This window comes from Xenopus laevis, chromosome 1L, assembly GCF_017654675.1.
Source record: "Xenopus laevis strain J_2021 chromosome 1L, Xenopus_laevis_v10.1, whole genome shotgun sequence".
Taxonomy (NCBI): Eukaryota; Metazoa; Chordata; class Amphibia; order Anura; family Pipidae; genus Xenopus; species Xenopus laevis.
The window spans coordinates 193,320,812-193,344,279 of NC_054371.1; the positions used below are offsets into that span (position 1 = coordinate 193,320,812).

General features: G+C 39.8%; 1 protein-coding gene across 1 annotated transcript in view; it reads left to right on the top strand.

The window, feature by feature from the left end:
- kiaa0825.L (KIAA0825 L homeolog) overlaps positions 1-7,935 on the top strand; it is a 194,797-nt gene extending 186,862 nt beyond the window's left edge. Inside the window, exon 20 of the mRNA XM_018264625.2 lies at positions 7,525-7,935. Coding sequence (XP_018120114.1) covers positions 7,525-7,627 — 103 coding nt within the window. The 3' untranslated portion in view covers positions 7,628-7,935. The remainder of the gene's footprint in view (positions 1-7,524) is intronic.
- Positions 7,936-23,468: the final 15,533 nt, after the last annotated feature.

The following is a 23,468-nucleotide window of genomic DNA, read 5'->3' on the forward strand; positions in this document are numbered from 1 at the left end:
GACAGAAGCTGTAAGCTCAGAATGCTGCTAGAAATCCTGCCTTCCACATCGACTTCCACCAAATAAAAATAGATGAAGAACAGAGGAGAACTAAAATGAGCTTGCAGCTGAATAAATATTTTATATGGAAATTCATATTAAAAAAAAATAAGGCTTTATATGGGGAGGGTGTGTTTGTGAGTATTGGGAATTATTGTGTAAGATATTGCCATTCTATCCGTCTGTTTATCTATCTGTCTGTCTATCGCTATCTCTATCTATCTGATCTACATTTATTTAACCGTGATCATATTCTTTGTTTTAGATGTTTAGTAAAAAATGAATCATTTGTGTAATTAATTTTATATAGGTAAAAACGTTACGTTTTTAACCAGAATATACCAGCTTTACTCCAGAGACAGAGGGGGTCAAAATGAAATTAGATTAGGAATAAGAATTCAGACCTGTAAACAGAGGAAAATGTGTTACCCAACTATACGGATTTGGTTTATATTTGTAAAAGTTCCATCCTTACAAATTCATCATAAAGGTGGGGTAGACAATTACTTTCACTTTCCAGTCTGCCCTTCTAGATGTCAGTGTCCTCCATCTAATTGTGTAACCATTGCATGAGCATCAGGAACCCATTCTGGCATATAAACAAGATTTTGGCTTGATGCAAAGCTCACTTTAATAACAGCGTCCACAAAATGGCTGCTGCCTGTTTGCTGTAATTTTGAATTCAAAGACCTAAAAAAAAACAAGATTTCAATCATTTTTATAGTGTAAGTAAAGTTGATTTGCTTGACTAACCTCATAAAATAGTATTTGGAATTATTTCTTAAGGTGACATGTCCCCTTTAAGGGGGGTAGCCCTCGAATGCCTATATGGTAAATACATTTTTAGCACAAAAAACCTACTTCCCTTGCTGTCGGATATATTTCCACAAAATCCAGCAACAAGATGAGGGGTAGGGGGTATCGGGTGTGGGTTATGACGGGGTGATGCCACAAGTATGTGCAGTACATTGTGACGTCACTTCTGACTACATCATTTGTGTATTTGCTGATGGACACAAAGAGGTTTGGTGCTTAGGGTGACACCGGACCTGAATACTGCCCTGCTGTTAGTTACACATTGTGGTAGTCCTTAGACAGGTGTATGATAGCAGTCAAGGCCTTTGTAGGTGAACTAAATGAGGTTCTTCACCACCCAGAGTGCACATACGTAAATCCTTAGACTGGTGAAAGACACCAGCAGGGGTCCAAGTTGCCTAGGCTTGCTCTGGTCTGCAAATGCAATTATGTCTGAATCTGTAAATGAGGACTGATGTTTGCTAAGCATCACAAAGCATGTTGAACTTGGGGCCCATTAGCAGGCAGCATCAGTAAAAGGTTCAGAGCAACTGACTGCCCGGCAGACTATCATGATTCTTTCTGAGCAACAAGCATGGAAACTACCTGCACCCACCCCTAGCAACTGTCTCTGGCTATAGCTAAGCTGCATCCACAGAGGAACACTGCCCTTAAAGGGGAACTAAAGTCTAAAATAGAACAATGCTAGAAATGCTGTATTTTTTATACTAAACATGAACATGTACTTACTGCACCAAAAGCCTAAAAACAAATGATTTATGCTTTCAAAGTTGGCCGCAGGGGGCTGTCATCTTGTAACTTTGTTAAACATCTTTGCAAGACTAAGACTATGCACATGCTCAGTGTGGTCTGGGCTTCAGTTGGGAGGTTAAGCTTAGGGATCATAATAAATTATCAAAACAGCACAAGTCAAATAATATCTGCCATAGAAGGCGATACAGCAAGACTGATTAATAATCAGAATATGCAGACTGCATTGGGTCTGTGGATACAAATCTCTTCACAGTAACCGGCTGCTTTACAAGGAAACAAACAAAGCTGCTTGACTTCTGGGAAGTAAGGTGGGGGAGCTCCCCCCTGCCGTTTGAAAGTATGATTGTTTCCCTGCAGAGCAGTTAGGGACCATCTGAAGTTTCCTATCTGCAGCTGTCAGAGCAAGTACAACGAAGGGGGAATTTCACTGCATACAGTACAGTCAGGTTTATTATAAAAAAAAAACTGTAGACATTTTTTAATTAAAGTATATTGGGGATGGATTTCTTTTTCATTAAAGAAAGTAAAAATGGGATTTTATTTTTTTGCCTTTACATCCCCTTTAAGTCCACATAAAAATTCCAACTATCCATAACATTTTAAATCTATTTTTGGAATGGATTTTATTTTAAAGTTTGGTAATATTCCATTCTACGCTCCACACCAAAATGAAGACTTTCTGCATTGCTCAGAAATAAGTAAGCAAAGTCTCATTATGAAAACAGTTCTAATGATGTTGTTATGCACTTGATGCAAGCAAACCTGGTGCTGCAGTGGGATCCCTTTGGCTTCCCGGCAGCTAAATTCCTATCAGATGGTGTCATAAATATGACAAGCTGTTTTCACAAGTATTGTTGAGAGAGAGAAGATAACAAATAGGTAAGTAATATTATACACCGCTGGTGCAATTAGATGCATCTTTCAGCAGCACCCATTCTCAGGCGCCCTGATAAATACATGCCTGAGGTAATGACATAAGCTCTCAGAAATCCACAATCTGATAATACCATATGGCCAACAACAGTATCATCTTTTCCCAACCTTTTGATTGTTTTCGCTTTACAAATTGCATTTTCTGCCAGCGAACAAGGTACCGCGCTCAGCTTGCCGAAATGTGATCTCTCTATGATTTCAATATGAAAGTGGAAACATCTTCGCATTTCACAGACTTGATGTAAAGACTGACTTTGTTAAATGGTTTCGGGGCATGGTTGAAACGCTCGGGAAATGAACTATTAACTGGCTGTTTTATCTCCACCTGAACAATATAATTCCCTGCTATTTATCACACTGTTTTACAAATTGCATCCAGAATGATATCTGATGACATTGAGTAATCCTAAATAATCCAGTCAAACGTAGAGCTGGCGAGATAATTGTTCCCATTGTTACTCTTTACATCTTTAGTATGCAAATACAGAGCAATGAAGTAATACCGAGATTCCTTTATGCAGACAGGAGACATTCCATCCCAAATTAAAGAATATCACTTATAACAGGATCGTGAGATTAAAGGGACAATTACTTTTTAAATCACATGTATTAATATCGTTCTTGAAATGTTTTCTGCATTTTTTTTCTTTCTAATATAGGTTAACCATTTTATTTCCTATGAGTTTATATTGCTAAGTAGTTCTGGAGACCGCATGTTAACCATACAAGGAGCAGACCTCACTGGTTGTTGATGAGGTCGGGAGAAATAAGGTTGTAGAAGATACTTATTACAACATCATCCCCCTATACTCTGCTAGTGCCATGACATATATAAATAGGCACATGCTCATGTATTGGGAGCAGATCAGGTATGAGAAGTGAGGGAGTATTGTTTGCAAGGCATGCCACATATAATTTACATGTGCACCTTTGCTATTGGTTAATATCACTATGGTAGAGTCCTGAATGGGTAGAGTTGGGCACACCTGTGCCCAACCCTGACCGACTGACTTGCTTTGCCTCTCTCCCACATCTGCTACCTAACCCTACTTTTATCCTGACCTGGGAAGTGACGTCACAGTAGACAGTAGACAAGAAGTGACGTTACTCTGGAGGCAGATCAGCTAGGTCAGGGGGAAACATGTTTTCCTAGGGGAGTTGGGGGGGGCATAGAGCCTGCCCTCTTCCCAGGTACCAATGCAAGGTACCGGTGGACCACCTACTCCCAGCGTCCACCACATTTTTTTACCCATGACCCATATTAAGATGTAAAAAGAGTTGGGGAACAATGCAAGCATAAAAAATGTTCATGGGTGGCACATAAAATGCTGTGAGAGCTATTTGGTAGCCCCTATGTGGACTGGCAGCCTACAGGAGGCTCTATTCGGTAGTACACCTGTTTGTTATACAACTAAAATTTGCCTCCAGGCCAGGAATTCAAAAATAAGCACCTTATTTGAAGTCACAGGGAGCAATATCCAAGGGGTTGGTGAGAAACCTGTTGCTTCTGAGACATTGGTTGGGAGTCACTGACCTACACAATCAGGGACTTTCTGTCTGAAACTCAACTGGTTTGCTTGTACCCAACCCAATGCAGGACTCTATTTGCTTTAATTCTTTTTTTTTTATAACTGAGTAATACATAGCATATATAAATATAACAGTACAGGCATACATACTTTGTTGGTACAGGTATGGAATCCATTATTCAGAAACCAATTATCTATTAAGGGAATGCTGTCCCCCATAGACTACATTTTATCCAAATAAATTTTTTTAAAAACTATGTCCTTTTTCTCTGTAATAATAAAACAGTAGCTTGTATTTGTTCCAAACTAAGATATAATGAATCCTTATTGGAGGCAGAACCAGCCTATTTTGTTTGTTTAAATTATTTTCTAGTAGACTTAAGATATGCAGATCCAAATTATGGAAAGATCCCTTATCCAGAAAACCCCAGGTCCCAAGCATTCTGGATTAAAGGTCCCATATTTGTACTAAAAGTGCTTAGGATGAAAGTTTGTTTTTTTCCTTAAAAAAAAAAGTTAAAAAAATATCAAAATTAAATATAGCACATTCTGGGGTTGGATGGTTGCTAGAATTATAGATCATCAAGTGGCTGTGGTTCTTTTCTGTGAGTCTATGGACTTCTGATCCCTAAAAGTGGTCAATTTCCAATTAATCTCAAAAGCCAAATGCAGCATGAGACAATGGGCGGAATTCACAAAAGTGTCTGTAAAATAAGTAACCCAGAAGTGGCGGCCGTCAAATTTGTAAAATGTTGTACGAATGGCAAATTCACAAATACAGATGTTACCGTCTCTGAATGTCTCGTAAGTCCGCCAATTTTCTAAAATGTCGTATATCTTTTCATCGGACAGACGACATTTTACAAAGGACAATTTGACCAACATTTTTATTTTGGAGATCCTAATGTGTTGGAAAAATTGACGGCAAAACAAATGAGTTTACGAGCAATTAATAAAAATGTCGGGAAAAGTGGCGGCGAAAAAAACGCCCACTTTTAAAGATACGATTTCACAAGTGTCGTACACGTCGGAAAATTGGCGGGTAAATGCTCTGTGAATTTGTCGGCTGTTACTATGACACTTTTTACGACATTTAAAAGACATTTTTTCGTTCCCGACACTTTTGTGAATTCCTCCCTATATCTTCTTGTGTGTCTCCCCAAAGAGCTCATACATTCTACGCCTGAAATGCCATTTATGGTACAAAACTGGAGCCACATACCGAGCAGCCGAAACCCTGCATGAACCGTTCTAGTCAAGTCGCTGAAGCACTGCAGGAGAGAGTTCCCCCAGACAAAACAGATAAATGATTCACCTTTCTCTCACATGCTGACAAGCGATGGAACACAGTCTGTCAGCGTGATATATCTCAGATCTTACTGTAGAGAGTAGCTCCCTCTGCAGCTGTCTGAACACACAGACACAGACTTTTTTTACACTGTGATTCACCCTATTCTCATAATGAGCAGAGGTAGAAGCACAAGTCCATTTAATGTGTCTGGTATCATAAACTATAGATTTATATCTTGCCTCAACCACCTTCATTCAATCTGCTAACAGAGGATGGTGGCACCATAGGTAGTTGCACAAAGCTGACATGCTGGAGTTTGATGACAGACAACGTGGCCTAATTATATCTGGAGTCCGATATTTCTAGGAGATGCAAAAGATATTTCATTCTGTCTGCAGATGAAATCATAAACTGTGGTGGTGGTTAACAGTAAGGCTGCAGCATCCCCTTAATCACATAGAAATCCTTCTCCGCCTCTAACCCACTCCCTCAGGAATTTACTTTGGCTGTTGGCTAATGAGCATGCTTAGTTGTTCTCAGCTCAGATGACTAAACACACCCTCCAGTCCAACAGCCAATAAAGAGATAGCATTGCTGGTGCGCATAGAAACTCTAGCTGTCTGGTCCTATTTTTTCTCCTAACCACCTCTCCTGAGCTCAGCTTAACCATTACAGTGCTCAACCTCAGCAGAACTTTTTTTAAAGGATGTTGTACCTGTGTAAGCCTGCATTCTGCATTGCATGACCTTTACAACATACATGTCCTCTTTGCACATGTCCATATTACTGATGATGTGTCAGAGGGAAAATGGCCACCAGTGCAAAAGCTGCTATTTGTTTTATTATATTAATTACATTCCCCCCACAGTGTCTTATATGTAAGGTTGGTGAGCTTCAACTCTAAACAATCTTTAACTGGTCATTAATCTGTCATTTTGATCAGGTTGTATTTCTGCTTTTTATATTATGGTGATATATATAAAAAAATAAATTTATTGTGATAAATGGAGTTTGAGGTACTGTATTGCTCAGGTGTGACAAGTCCTTATTTATAAAGGGTATGATATTGCAATATATGTATGACTATGGATTTCAGTTTTGTTGCCTATTTTGGCTTTAAAGTATTCAACCCTAAACTTAAAAAAACCCTACCTTACCTAGACCCCCCTACCACCTCCCCCAGCCTAAGTGTTACCCCGGGCAAATGCCCCTAACGTTTTACCCCTCGGTGCAGATTCAGGCATCGGAGTTCACGGGCACCGTCTTAAGCCGCTTCAGTAATCTTCGTAATGAGATCGGCGCTTCAGCGATTTTCGTGAGTTTCGCCGCATGCGCAGTTCACGCGAGACAGAAAATTGCTCCAACTGCGCATGTGCCGACATGCCTGTCTCATTCCCAAAATTTCCGAAGAGAAGAAGATGGCGCCCGTGAACTCCGATTAGAAGAGACTCGAATAGAAAGATTAGTAATAAAAAGTAGCAATAAAAATACATATGTAGAGCATTTGTTTTTTAGATAGCGGGAAAAAGTCAGAAGAAAAAGGCAAATAATTAAAAAAACTACAAAAAAGAAATAAGACCAATTGAAACATTTCTTAGAATTATCCATTCTATCACATACTAAAAGTTTACTTAAAGGTGAACCACGCCTTTTACAGGGATTTACTAGGGGAAAAAAACACCAAACACAATGTGAATGGAGTACTTTTCTATACACTTGTTTCATAAATATCAGATAGAAAGATAGAATGGTAATGGTTTCTCCTTACGATTTATCCCTGTTCTCAACCTCAACTGGGTTACCAGCATAGGTTTGTCTCACTTGGAAGCTTTCAGAAAGATTAAGTTGGAGTCGCTGTACTGCTTATACTGAATATACTCCCTAAAGCGTAGCTCTAACTAGTGATTTGTGGTGTTTCTATTTGGTTGTAGTGCTATTTACATATGTCAACAATAACCTCTCTAGCAGAAGTGTGTCTATTGTAAGTCTATTGTAAATCTGTGGGTATCACATTACACATCCTTGTTTGCCTGGTAAGTGCACATTTACCACGACAAGAAACATTTTCATCCATAAGATATTTATTTTCTTATTCAGCAAAAACAAGTGATTTAGTACGTGGAAAGCTTCATTTATGTTTATTGTATTTGTTTTATGAAACAGGTGGGAAACCAAAGATGAAAATATTTCTGAAGAGGAGAAGATCCTGCTGGCACAACTGAAACAGATGACTTTAAATACCACAACATCTTCTGAAATGCACTGACAACATGGTTATTTTCCTTTGCGGAAGAGCTCATTTCCTGCCAAATAGCAAAGCATTAGGGATGTCAGAACTCACTACCTGAGAAGGGGGGGAAAACACCAGCTTTTGTCTCTGTTTTCCCCCCTGAGATGTAATGAGAGAGACAATTACACGCCCCACAGAGATGTTCCCCACCTCTAACTGTGTAGAACTGCTCCTCCTGCCTGAGCACAATGGGACTGTACTTTGTTGGGTACTGCTTATGTTTTCTCTTTTTCTTTCATCTATTTGCTTGTAAGAATATAGCAGAAATTCAATAAAAAAAGATATGTGAGGCTATAACAGGAGGTAGCTTCAAGTGTGCAGTAATAATTTACAGGTATGGGAGCTGTATATCCAGAATGCTTGGCACCTGGGGTTTTCCGGATAACCGATCTTTCTGTAATTTGGATCCTCATACCTAAAAGTGATACTTTCACAGGAAAACATGTTTTTTTTTCAAATCACATCAGTTAATGGTGCAACTGCAGCAGACTTCTGTACTGAAATCCGTTTTTTTTATATTTCACTTTGAATCTGACATAGGGCTAGACATGTTGCCAGTTTCACAGCTGCCCCAATCATGTTACAGCTGCCCCAGTCATGTTACTGCACTGCAAGAGTGATATCACCCCCTCCCTTTCACTCCCCAGCAGCCTACAATGCTGTTCTAACATCTGTACCCCGGCGGTTTCAGAACATTTCACACGTCCATTCATGCAACTCTCACAAGTAACACCTCTTTCTAGGAGTTACAATGTGCCATTGTGATTGGATTAGTGGAAGAGTTTATATGCCGAGAATTTCCCACACCTGTCATCTGAACTGAAGAAGCTGCTCGGATGAGTAGTGAAACATCTTCATTGATTACTCAGCAAGTGCAGTTGTTTTTAGATTGACCTATACTAGATAGAACAATTTGAAGGTAAGCAGATAGCAGCTCCCTAACACAAGATAACAGCTTCCTGGTAGATCTAAGAACAGCACTCAATAGTAAAATCCAGGTCCCACTGCAACTCCATTGGTTACATTGAGAATGAGAAACAGTTTATCTGCAGGCATTAGCATTATGAAGTGCTGACTGTTTCTGAAAGCACAAGATTGACAAAATGAGATGGCGCCTACACACCTATATTACAACTAGAAAAAATGCACTTGCTGGTTCAGGAATTAAATTTTATATTGAGTGAATTATAAAAATCACGAAATAATCCGTTTGACTACTAGAATCATGTAAACATTGAATAAACCCAATAGGCTGGTTTTGCTTTCAATAAGGATTAATTACATCTTAGTTTGGATAAAATACAAGCTACTGTTTTATTATTTTTTTATTATTAGAGAAAATAATGATATACGTTTTAAAATTTTGAATTATATAATGAAAATGAAGACTATGGGAGACAGCCTCTCCTATTCATATTCCAGTCTCTTATTCAAATCAATGCATGGTTGTAAGGGTAATTTGGATCCTAGCAACCAGACTGCTGAAATTGCAAATTGAAGGGCTGCTGAATAAAAAGCTAAATAACACAAAAATCACAAATAATAAAAAATGAAAACCAATTGCAAATTGTCTCAGAATATCACTCTCTACATCATACTAAAAGTTATCTCAAAGGTGAACAACCCCTTTAATCCTTATCAGTTATGGCAATTTTAGAAAATCGCAGCAAAAGTAAAAACAATCACGTATTTTTAAGAGATTCAAGAATTGAAAAACAAAATCTGGAAACTTCAAATGAAAAACTTTGGTAGCTAAAACTTGTAAAGCTTTTATATAGGCCAGTGGGTTTATATAAAACATTCAAGCTATTATTTCTGTTGAATCTGTAGAAATGAATGGAGCAATGATATTATGTTAATGTGCTAGTGAAAAAAAAAAAAAGCCAATAGACTTCTACAATCGAGTTTGGATAAAACCCAAATTAGAATATTAATAAATCTGCCTCTAAATGTAACAATTGCACTTCCTTTTATTTCTGTCATGTAACAAAATCCTCTCCCCGCCCCTTATATCATTTAGAAACCTAGAGCAGTCATGTAGCTCCCTGTACTTCGTATGGCTGGTAAATAGAACAAAATGTGCTGCCTAGGTGATATTATAGAAACATTTGGCATGTACTCATCTAAATTATAGGAAAATGAAGTGCAACTAAGCTTATAATTGAGATTAGAATGATTTATTGCCATATAGTGAATGCCATGGTGATTCACGATTTGTATTTCTTATTCTCCTTTTAATAACATTGCCAGGCTCTGTGTAAGGTTTACTCTAGATATTCCTTCCTTACGCTAGATATTCTCTTCTTATATTCTCTCCTTACTCTGGACATTCTCTCCTTACTATATTCTCTCCTTACTCTAGATATTTTGTCTTTACTATATTCTCTCCTAACTATATTCTCTCCTTACCATATTCTCCCCTTTCTCTGGATAGTCTCTCCTTACTCTGGATGTGCACTCCTTAATCTAGATATTCCATCCGTACTCTGAATATTCACTAGATATTCTATCCTTATTCTGGATATTTACTTATTACTCTGGATATTCTCTCCTTACGCTAGATAATTCATCCTTAATCTAGATATTTCATCTTTACTCTGGATATTCAACCTTCACTCTGGATATTATCTCCTTACACTAAATATTCCATTTTTTTTTTAAAGTATTTTTTTATTTAAGTTTTCAACAGAAAAAGTGGGGGGGGGACAGAAAGAAAAAGGGGAAGAAAGCATACATACATAATAAACAATGGTTGTACATTAGTCTGCATTAATTACACCAAGCATATCGTTCCAGCTATCAGTGGGTACACAAGTCTTTCCTATAAGCCAATAGTAATATTATTGGGGGGTAGGAGGTAGTGATATGTGGGGGTCATGTTCTGGATGTACGTCAAGCCACGAGGACCACACTTTCTCAAACTTAGTGGGACAGCCACAAGCTTCGTAGGTCAGTTTAATGTAGAGAAGTCCTTTATTAACTAGCGATAGCCAGTGTTGCATGATAGGGGGTTGGGGAGACATCCATCGCATCACTACAGATTTCTTAGCATAGTACAGAGCAGTCTTAATAAGAGTTCTAGATCTAGACAATGGGAGTAGGTCCTCTACTATTCCCAACAGGCACACCTCAGGTGTAGCAATACCAGGGAAGGCCAAGTGTTCCTTTAAGTGGTCAATCACACTAGACTAGAACTGAGAAACCAGACTACATTCCCAGACCAGGTGGTGGAAGGTGGCATTGGGTTGCCGGCATTTAGGGCATCTGGCCTCGGGGATCTGCCACGTTTTTTCAGCTTGACTGGTGTAATATACAGCTGATGGGTAAACTTAAATTGAATAAGCCGGTCTCTAGTTGATATCAAGAAACTATATAGTCCCTCAGTGGCCTGGTCCCAATCATCTGAACCTGATGCGGGGAGTTCCACTTGCCACTTTTGATAGGCTTTAATGAAAGGGTCTGGAGTACAGAGTAGCAACACCTTGTAAAGTCTAGAGATCAGTTTATTATTAGTTTCATCCCAGAGGATGTTTTCAAAGCCTAGGGAGGAATACACGGGAATACACCAGTTCAAGGGAGGAGAACTGTGTTTTGAAGGCTGCTTTAAGTTGGAAATACCTAAACCATTGAATCTCTTGTTGGCCTGTTTTCTCTTTAAGCTGTGCCATAGTGGGGAAGACAGAGTCGACCAAGAGTTCATCCAGCCTTCTAACCCGTAATTGGGGCCAATACTGAAAGTCTGGAATCACCTGTAGATGTGGGAGATTAGCATTTTTTCAGAGGGGTAAATATGGAGATCTAAGAGGGATTGTCACCTTAAATAATTTGCAGGCAAGGCCCCATGCGTGGTGTGGAGTAGTGACAGTCGTAGGTAGCCTATCATAGTCCCTTAACTTCCTATAAGGTATGTTTCGAAGTGCCTCAAGGGAACCTAGCAACGTGGCCAAAAATATACTATTAGGGTTATCTTCAGTAGGATGAAACCAAGAGTGGACATGGTACAGTTGCCCAGCAATATAATATAAGTATAAATGAGGTAGCCCCAGACCGCCTCTGTCTATGGGAGCCACTAAAACCTTCCAGGAAAGTCTGGGTGGTTTGTTGTCCCACAAAAAGGGGATGAGCAAAGAGGTGAAATATTCCATTCTTAATCTGGATATTCTCTCCTTACTCTGGATATTATCTTGTTACTCTAGAAAAAGGTTTACAGAATATTTAAAAGTATTAAAGGAGAACTAAACCCTAAAAAACAAATATGGGTAGAAATTATATATTTAATATAATGAACTTACTGCACTAAAGTTTCAGAATCTCTACAACGGGGGTCACCATCTTAGATTTTGTTAGAATTGACAATTGCATGCTCAGTGGGCTCTGAGCAGCTGTTGAGAAGCTAAACCTAGGGGTTGTTGCAAATAATCAAGCAGGAAATGAGGTTCATCTGTCACTGAAGCTGATGCTACAGAGCTGATAATTAAATAATGGGACAACTTGCACTGGTTTCCTAGCTGTCATTTAAAAAGTATCTTATCTAATTACTTATCAGCCTTATAGTGTGACATTTCTATTCTATGTGTACTGTATATTGTGAGTGGGTCCCTTAGCTCAGTAAGTGACATTTTAAGTAAGTATTTTATATAGTATCCTATTTCTAGCAATTTTGGAATTGGTCATCATATTTATATTTTATAGTTTTTGAATTATTTTATTTTCTCTGCTACATCTTGCCAGCTTTCAAATGGGGGTCATTGACCCTGGCAGCCAAAAACTATTGCTCTGTGAGCTTACAATTTTTTTTGTTACTTTTTATTCCTTATGTTTCGATTCATTTCCTCTCCTATTAAAATGTCTCTCATTCAACCCACTGCTCGGTTGGTAAGGTAAACAAGACACTAGCAACTCGATAGCTGCTGAAATTACAAACTTGACTGCTGCTGAACATAAAGCTAAATAACTGGAAAATCACAAAACATAAAAAGTGAAAACCAATTTGCAAATTGTCATGGAATATTGCTGCCTATGTCATACTAAAATCTAATTTAAAGGTGGATTCCACTTTTGACTTGACACTTACTGACCCTTTAACACTGCTGCTAAACCATGTGTTAATTGCTGGACTAAAAATACTAGCATACTTTAAGATATCCTCAAGGATTAAAGGGCAAGAAAACCCCCATCCACTTGGTAAATAAGGGTTTCCTTGTCCTTTAACCCTTGTTGATATTGTAAATGACTAAGTTTTTCCCCGGGCCAAGTCCATGCAAGGAGCAAATAGAAAAGTTAATGAAAGTGTTGCTGTGGCGTTACTTTTTTCCAGACCAGGATTTGTGGCGAGGCCACAAAGGCTCGGGCCTAGGGCGGCAGAACTTGAGGGGCAGCATGCTGTCCAGCCGCATCAAAATTAGCTATTAGCATTGGAGACGCACATCCGTCTCCAATGCTGTGCCCAACGGAGAAGTCTTGCGTGTTCGCGCCTGTGAACGCACACACGCAGAGGAAGGGGACGGCGTCTGGCAGGGGAGAAGGGGAGAGGACAGCGCCTGGCAGGGGGAAGGGGACGGCTCCTGGAAGGGGGACCAAACTGGAAGGGGAGATCGGAGGGGGGACAAAACCGGAAGGGGAGAGGGGGTTAGAGCAGAGCTGGCCTAGGGGTGGCCGGTTTGTAAATCCGGGCCTACTTTCCCCCCTCAGCAGACCAGTGCATTGCTTCTTAAAAGGAGCAACAATCTGAAAAAAAGATGGTTCATGGCGGGGGGGGGGGTGATATATTGGCACCCTAAATGATCAGGGTTTCTACTTAAAGTGATATTTCTCATTAAAAGTTTTCTCCAGCTCTTACAAAGCACTCAGTACTGCTAAGGCTGGTGGATGCAAAATAATCCTTCAATATGAACTAATATGGCTCAAAGGGGGAAATGTAATAAAATTCGTAAAGAGCAAACTTTGCGATTAAAAATTTGCAATGTAACATTCTTAATTAGGCTTGTATTGCATTGTGAATCTTAATTGCACAATGCAAACCTTTAGCACCTGCTCTGGACTTAAATATTTTGTCACAAAAAACGGTTTGCGATTGTGCAATTCTATTACATACACTGCGCACGTTTGCAAAACCAATTTGGTCTCTACGTTTGCGAGGAAGTCGTTGATGTTTTAATCCAGGTTTTAATCAGTCAAAAATGGCACAAACATGGTCGCAAGCGTCTTTGCGAAAGTTTTTTTGCACTAATGAAGCATATTACATTCCCCCCTAAAGTCCTTTATTCCTGCTACTGACAGTTAGCACAGGAGCCTCCCTCCCCATATTTGATTACACTGTAATATAGAGAAGCCACAATTACCCAATAATCTCATTATGTCAGATAACAGCAACAAACAGCTGGGAAGCAGCATCCGCACTAGTGAACTCTTCTCATCTGAATTATGGTTTTTGTCAACTTCTTTACAGAAAATGGAGGCACAGTAAAAAAAAATTAATTTTGTTCTAAGCAAAGGCTCCAGTACCAATTTTACCATGGAGCTGACTATTTTTAAAGGGCATGTTAAGGCAAAAAAATAAAATCCCATTTTTACTTTCAAAGAAACCTATCTCCAATATACTTTAATTGAAAAATTTGTACTGTTTTTATAAGAAACCTGACTGTATGCAGTAAAAATTCTCCATTCATTTACTGCTGTGGATAGGAATTATCAGACAGTCCCTAACTGCTCTGCAGGGAAACAATCATACTTATGAACAGCAGGGGGATCCTTCGCCTTACCCCTGAAGAACTCAAGCAGCTTTGTTTGTTTCCCTGTGGAACAGTTGGCGACTGTGTAGAGATTTGTATTGGATTTTATTTCTGCCTTTACATCCCCTTTACTGTTTCCAACTCCAGCTGCAGGGACAAAGATCATGGAGCCAGATTGAAACAGATAAACTGGGATTCTATTTGGAGGATTATTTTGCAACAGCCACTGGTTCTGCAGAGTTGGAGAAAGTTTGTATTAAACAATACAAAACTATCAAATCCACATTAGATTACATGACAACACATTCTGATTATTACTCAGTCTTGCTGTATCTGCTTCTGGCAGATATTATTTGACTTGTGATGTTTTGATAATTAATGACGATCCCTAAGCAGCCCAGACCACACTGAGCATGTGCACAGTCTTGGTCTTGCAAAGATGTTTAACAAAGTTACAAGATGGTGACCCCCTGTGGCCAACTTTGAAAGCATAAATCATTTGTTTTATTAGGCTTCTGGTGCAATAAGTTCATGCTTATGTTTAGTATACAAAATACAGCATTATTCTACTTTAGACTTTACCTCCCCTTTAACATACAGATGAAGTGCAGGATACAAATAACCCACATGGCAGTCTGAGACATGCAGTCCCAGGTAGAGGCCTTAGAAAAATATTATTTTCTGAACCTAAACCAGGCCTTTTTTGCTTCCATCCAGTACCTCTAGGCAGCTGTGTTTCATGTAAAAGATACAGGGCACCTTTGACCTTAAGGGAAGGCTAAAAGAACAATCCATTGAATCCACTGTGTTGTAAGGAAACCATAATTTCAGCAATTATTGCATGACTAACTACGCGTGTATCATTGCATTTATCCCCGAGGTGATAAATCACCTTGAGGTATATTCCTTTTATGTTAATGCAAATCTGAGAACTATTCAACCAGGGGACAATATGTTATGGAATGTATAGTAAAGGCACAGTTAGCCCTATTTACTAAATGGCTACACAAACGTGTCTCTGACTTGTTTTACCTTTGTACTTATGCCCTGGGGTTAAAGTCACTTAGTGAAGTAGATATAATTGTGTGCAAATAGATTTGGAGGGGTTGAACTTGATGGACTTTGTCTTTTTCAACCCAATTTAACTATGTAATTATGTAACTGTACTTTCATCCAATTATTATCTACAGTATCTTATATGTATGTATTTATACTTCTACCTTGTGTATAGATTTACATCAACAGGCAGTCTAGTTAGAAAGGCTTTACGTATGTACTATTAAATCTGGGTGAGAGACGATTGGGTGATGTCAGGGAAACTGCTTGAACTGAGGCAAAATAGTGGACATTTCTTATTCACCTATGAACTTGTTATACTTATAAGGAAATATACAGTGCCATCCAAGCAGACTATGGGCCCGATTCAATTCAGTGAGGAAAAAGTTATCTCATGGTTTATCACATGAAAACTCATGGACGAGATTCTATTCTATTCGAAATAAAGAAAAATAAAGATTTTTCTTGATTAACCCAACAGGTAAAATGTATGTTTAGCACAAGCACTAGAGAGTTTAAGTTCGTTTAAGGGTATAACTAGCATGGACAAATTAAAATAAAGCTGTTGCTTTTCAGTAGCATTTTTAGGTTATACAGAGTGCACTTTTAAAGTAAAGCATGTATATTATGAATTGCAGTTTTCCATTTGAGAAAAGAAAGAAAGGGAAAGAATATTTACACTTACAGGAACTACAGCATAGATACCATTCTGGACACTGAGCTGACACAGTAGATGCACCTTATTTGGCCACTGTACTGAGACTGTGAGTCTGTCCCTAAGATGGAAATAGTGACACAGTTATGCTAAAACAAGAATGATGATTGGATGCCTCTGGATCAGCCCCATAGAAGAAGAAATGGTTAAATAGCCTGTATTGCTAATTGTCCCCCAACATCCTCACGAGCTTTCAGGATGTGTGAGCTATTATTTAATACTCTGTATTGTAATACTCTGTATTAATGTATACCTCAAATAAAGCTGTCTGGTTAATTTCCTGAGAGAATCTGTTTGGTTCAAGTCAGGCCCAGGGGGAACTTCGGGGCCAGGCTCGATTTGAGTAAGTATTTATTCAAATCCAAGAGGGACTTACTCATCGTGGCTGAGAATCTTATATCCCTGGAGGACTATAGGAGCATAAATCCGACAGTATATACTCGAGTATAAGCCGAGTTTTTCAGCACCCAAAATGTGCTGAAAAAGTCTACCTCGGCTTATACTCGAGTCAGCTAAAAAGTTGTCTCGAGATGACAGATGGACGAGGTGCGCGCTCACTCTGTGATACGAGCGCACACCTGTACATGGCGCACTTTGTGATGTGCCTTGCTTCCTTTTGTGACGCATAGTTGCGGGAGGGGCTGCCGCTCTGGAGTTATACTTTTTAAATATGGCGCCTGTCAGAAAGAAGAGAGGCGAACCGTGGTTCAATCTGTGGAGAAAAGGTAGCGCCAGATCATTGTAATTGTATAGTGTATCGTGTCCTATGGCTTGCTATGATTAAAAAAAAAAAGGTTTTTATTATAAACAATTACTTCTCCTTCAACCCTATGTGCAAGTTTGTGAGCTACCATTGTCATTTGAGCTTTGAGCACGCAGGGGAAGGGCTGAAGAGGGAGGACTGAGTGACGAGAGGGGAGGGGGGCTAAGGAAAGAGAATCAAGTGAGGAGGGGGAGAAGTATGGGTAGCACGGAGGAGTCACTGCATGCTTCAGATCAGTGAGTAAGCAGCAACTTTAAAGCTTTAAATTGGCCATGTCCTAAAATTAACTTCTCACCCCTAGGCTGATACTCGAGTCAATAAATTTTCCCAGTTTTCTTAGGTAAATTAGGTACCTCGGCTTATACTAGGGTCGGCATATTCTTGAGTATATACGGACATACTGTATCTTAGGGCCCTACGCGTTTCGTACCTCTAGGGAAGCCCATGATTAAAGGAGAAACAAACCCTTTACCAAAAAAAAAAACCCTACCACCCCACGTAGACCCCCCTCCCTCCACCCCCCAGCCTAGCTGCCTCCCAGGGGAAATGCCCCAAACTTATTACTTACCCCTCGGTGCAGAGTCACAGAATTGGAGTTCACCGCACCATCTTCCAGGTCTTCAGTAAGCTTGAGATGGAGACCGGCGAAGTGGCGGATGCCCAGATGGAGCAATTTACCAGTTTACGACAACTGCGTATGCGCCGAAATGGACGGAAATTGGCAAAGCGCCGGAAGAAGACATTAAGACCAAGAAGATGGCTGCCGTGAACGCTGATCCCTGAATCTGCACCGAGAGGTAAGTAAAAAGTTAGTGGCATTTCTCTGATGGGGCAGCTAGGTTGGGGGGGAGGAGGGAGGGGGGTCTACGTGGGGTTGAGGTTTTTTTGGTAAATGGTCTGATTCTCCTTTAAGTACCATAGAGGTACGAAACCCGTAGGGCCCTAGATGTATGTACATTTTTAACTTTGACCAATAAAAGGCAGACAGGTTTCAGTTCCCTATCAGGTCAGCCTAGTGTCACGTAGGGTGAACCCAAACCCCAGGGAGAGGCACTGGATTCCAGGTTAGGCATGCTCTTCTGCCTATAACAGCCACCTTTGGCCTCGGGCCTAGCCCTCAGCTACTCGGGTGCTGCTAGTTCTTACCTTACGAGAACCCAGCAACTCCCAGGGGCAGGCAAGGGAGCCAAACGTTACAGCTGGGAAGGAGCCAGTTGAGAATGAATAACAGTAGTCAAGCAGGCCGGGTCAGTATCAGAAAAACAACCACTAAGACATGAGACAAATGCTTGGTTAGGAACAGGCCCGAGTCAGAACCAGAAAATACCACAAGGAGCAAGAATCAGGTACAGGGATCAGGGACAAATGAGCTTGACCTACAATGGGCAATGTGTGAGTGCAGAGCATAGGTTTTTATATTCACACTGATGGCAAACTCTGAACACCTATTTCACTATGCCTACCTGGAAAAGGTGACCAAAGGATAAACGATGAGCCTGCCTGTTCGGATAGAGCAGTGGCAAGTAGGCTGCATTGAAGACAGCAGATCACCAGTTTGAATGCAAGCAGGATGTGACACCTGGCTGCTGATTGGTTCCTATCGCTGAGTGCTGCTGGCTCCCCTGCATAGCTTGGGAAAGGAGGCAGCAGAGAGTGGAACATATGGGTGGGACTAGTAAGGTTTTTCCCAAAATAAACTACTTTTTTGAGCACATTCCAAGAGATGTCAACTTTGCAGTGTAGAGTGCGCAAACAGGGGACTTGAGGTGTGCACTCCAGCTGGCGTCACTGAAATCTTCTGTGAATGCACACACCGAATTTTCATTAAAAATTTAGGAAAATCATCAGGTCGGCAGAAATCAGGGGAATGTTTTGGAGTGATGGGAGACCGGGGGACAGACCCCAAATAATGGCAACTCCTGAAGAATTCGGGGGGGGGCTCCCTCCCTGCTCTGCATTCCTTCTGTACACGTTTTTCACACAATATGTCTCCTTTAAACCTCCAACCTAGAAGTCTGTCCAGGACCATTGACTTCTTATACACAAAGGTTTGTGTCGCCAGTAAACACAAACACATTGCAATGAAATCATATTAATGGCAGCAATAGCAAGCAGTGCCAGTGATGCTGGAGTCACATATACAGGAAGACCCATGTTCATGTACATTTCACAGACCATTAGACCTTAGTTTAAATTGGGATCCTTTACATGGCCATTATTAAAAGCTTTAGTAAATGTGAAGGAGCCCACATCTAGATGTTACTTTCCTCTGTCCACTCACGAATGCAATTTCCCTTCTTGGATACCATTGCCATCAAATCCAATTTCTGGCTGCTAACTGATTTTAACAGCTGAATTAGATATCTGCGTTAGTCTGATACCGGCATTAAAGTAACAGTCACAGCTTATTTCCCGTTTCCTGTCTCCTCTTACAATTGATCTTGACTTCTTAATCTGACAAGTGACAGGCACATTTCATAGGTTTCACAATCAAAATACCTTTAACACTGACAGTTCTTAGATTTAAAAGCAAAATGAGGAATAGTGAAAAAACGCTTCTCCATTTGACTTTGCTACCGGAATCTGTCTTTGAATGTGCCCGTCACATGATAGAATGAGGAGTAGGAAACAAAACACCCTTCCTTTTCTTTTCCTTTTGGTTCTGGCTCTGAGTGTTTTCAGTGACCGATGAAAAGTTTCTGAAAGTGTGATAATGACTCCTCTTGTGTGTGATAAGAGTTAGATCCTAAGTCACATTTCAGACTGAGATATTATTGTCAAGCCACACGCTAATTGTTCTTACAGCACTATTGCCATTCTGTCATTAAATAATGCTTAATTCTTTGTCATTTAGGGGCAGATTTATCAAAGGTCGAGGTGAATTTGGAATGAAAAATTTTTTAATGTTGAGCTATTTTTTGTGGACTTCAACTAGGGAATAGTCCAAATTTGAATAAAATTTGGAAAAAATTGGAGTCAATTGGTGGACTTTGAAAAATCTAAGTTTTTTTGGGAAAACTTTGAATCGAATTCGATCAAATGCACTATTCCTTTAATTCGAAATCGAGAATGGATCTATTCGACCAAAAAAAAATTCGACTTTATTTTGGTTAACTCTGGTATAATCATAATAACTAGATAAAAACCAGAAACCAGGTGCCTGTGAAACCCTGGGAAAGTCCAGTTATGTTGTGAGATAAGATCAATTAGCAGAGATACAGTAGTCAATTAGGGATGGCCGAAATGGTGAAACATTTGTGAAACTCGAAAATTGATGCCGGCATCAATTTGGACGCCAGCCAATTTTCGTCCGTAAATTTTAGCTGGAGTTTCATGAATTTATTCGCTGGCGACCAAAAAGTGGAAATTCATCGCAAATTTGCGCCAGGCAAATTTATTCACCCATCACTATAGTCAATACATGATATGATGAGATTGTCAATCAGAAATTGGTCTTAAAATGCTCCGCCCCAAAAAAAACAACAAAATTTGTCACAGCTTGGCGGGAAGTTATGTGATTCCGGCGGGATGGCACTCGGATCGTTTTTTCCCCCCGAAGTTTCCTGGGTGTCTCTGTCCTAATGGTGTTTTTTTATACACAAAAACATGGCTGTGCGATGGGCTCACCTATGTCTCCCATCATGGCAAACCTTTACATGGAAGACGTAGAAAAGAAAGCCTGGAATATTATGAAGAATTGATAATATTCCCTGATATACTGGGATTGAGCAGGTGAGGTGTCTGGCAAAAACTTTTCACTAGGGTGTATGAGATTACACAGGGCACATTGTGTAGTTTACTAGCACAGCTGTCCCCTTGTAACCCTCTCTATACTCCCCTTATGGAATTCTTTGATCTACCTCATATCTCCACCCAATATTCTGCCACCACCACAACCAATGCTCAATCTTTTGGGGAGTGTAACAGAGGTGTGTTTATGAGTATCTTTATTATTTTTTGGTGAGAGGCCAATGATATATATCGAAAAGACTGCACGTTAGTTGTGGAAGAGGCAGAATATTGGGTGGAGAGATGAGATATCAGAATTCCATAAGGGAGTACAGAAAGGGTTACAAGGGGACAGCTGTGCTAGTAAGCTACACAATGTGCCCTGTGTAATCTCATACACCCTAGTGGAAATCCTGTTGCCAGCCACATCACTTGCTCAATACCAGATACATAGCTAACACACATTATTTATTTATTTCATTGTACCGATTGTATACCTTCTAACTGTCCCAATTTTCATGGCACATTCCTTACTTTGACAGTTCATCCCGCTGTCCCCAATCTTTATTGAAATGCCCCCCATTGCTCTTTGATCTCCTACAAGCTGCTCTGAACAGCCAGAAAAAGTTACAAAGTTTAACAAACTTTATGCGATAAGGAGATTTTTGGTAGAGCCCAGAATACCCAACACCTGCATTTAGATACAATAGATGCATTTATTGTAGCTAATAGTATAATAGGGGTTGTTCACCTTTGAGGTAACTTTTAGTATGATTTACAGAGTAATATTCTGAGACAATTTGCAATTGGTTTTCATTTTTTATTATTTGTAGTTTTTGAGATATTTAACGTTTTATTCAGCAGCTCTCCAGTCTGCTATTTCAGCAATCTGGTTGCTAGGGTTCAAGTTACCCTGGCAACCATGTATTTATTTGAATAAGAGACTGGAATATGAATAGGAGAGGGCCTGGATAGAAAGACAAGTAATAAAAAGTAGCAATAACAATAAATGTGTAGCCTTACACAGCATTTGTTTTTAGATGGGGTCAGTGACCCCCATTTGAAAGCTGGAAAGAGTCAGAAGAAAAGGGCAAATAATTAAAAAACTATACAAAATAAATAATGAAGACTGATTGAAAAGCTGCTTAGAATTAACCATTCTAAAAGTTAGTTTGAAGGTGAACCAATCCTTTAAAGGGGAATTTCACCTTTATTAGAAAAACTGTAATAACACATAAGGCAGAAATGTGTTGAAACTTTCCATAACCTGCCACATTAAAGTGTGTAAAATGGGTGTTATATTTGGGGGTGTGACTAAAACATGGGCGTGGTCAGACATTTTCGCCATTTTTCGGCCAGGTGGCAACCCTAAAGGGTTTTAACATATTAAAAGCCTGGCAGCCTTTGATGGTCAGTCACCCATTACCTTCTCCCAAATAAGCCCTTATTTTATCCTTAAAGGGATACTGTAATGGGAAAACATTTTTTTTTTCAAAATGAATCAGTTAATAGTGCTGCTCCAGCAGAATTCTGCACTGAAATCCATTTCTCAAAAGAGCAAGTTGGAGTGATATCACCCCCTCCCTTTCCCCCCCCCCCCAGCAGCCTAACAAAAGAACAATGGGAAGGTAATCGGATAACAGCTCCCTAACACGAGATAACAGCTGCCTGGTAGATCTAAGAACAGCACTCAATAGTAAAAACCCATGTCCCACTGAGACACATTCAGTTACATTGAGAAGGAAAAACAGCAGCCTGCCAGAAAGCATTTCTCTCCTAAAGTGCAGGCACAAGTCACATGACCAGGGGCAGCTGGGAAACTGACAATATGTCTAGCCCCATGTCAGATTTCAAAATTGAATATAAAAAAATCTGTTTGCTCTTTTGAGAAATTGATTTCAGTGCAGAATTCTGCTGGAGTAGCGCTATTAACAGATGTGTTTTGAAAAAAAAAATTGTTTTCCAATGACAGGATCCCTTTAAATTGTAAAAAAAATCTGATCCTTGTTTGCCCAAAAACCGCCGGTGCCATAGTAGGGTTTTCCACCTGTTTGCTTTTGACCAGAACAGTTCCGTTTTTGTAAGGCCTGTTGGGGTCTGAACTTTCTGTTCGGTTTTCAGACTTATCAAACCCGAACAATAATCTGGCCAATACATGAAAAGCATTTAAATATGAAGATACTCACCTCAACACGGCTTAGTTACTATCAAGTGCAGTTCATTTCTTATTATTACAGATACAAAAAAAAAAGTTGTTATTTTTCTAAATTAGCATTACTGTATTGCAGAGCTTTCTGGATAACTGATTTCTGTATAATAGATCTCATATCTGTAATTAAAGGATTGGGCTTACTCGTCAAGCAGAATATAGGGTTGCCACCTTTTGAACTGGGCATCAACACTCTAAAATATTGAGAATACTGGATAGAAATCCAGCCAGTTGTTTCTAAGTGATGCAGTAACTTTGCCCTGATGTCATAACTGCACCAACATCATTGTGCCCACCTCTGATGTCATCATTCCTGTTCCTACATCACTGCCTCACCCCCCCTGTTCGGGTTCAGCCTTTAGCAAAGGTGACAACCCTATCAGAACAACTTTAATGTGACTTATAGTTACATATTGGGACAGAGGATCTGGAGGGGGCTCATATTACTAAATGTCACCAGGTTCTGCTGAGCCGAGAACACAATTAAATACAGACTAATACATCCCACATTATACTGCCTCAAGTCCCTAACAGCCTTTACTTGTGTCACAATAACGACGTGCTCATCACACTACAAGCGGCTACGACGTGCTCCGTCACCGCGCATACACGTC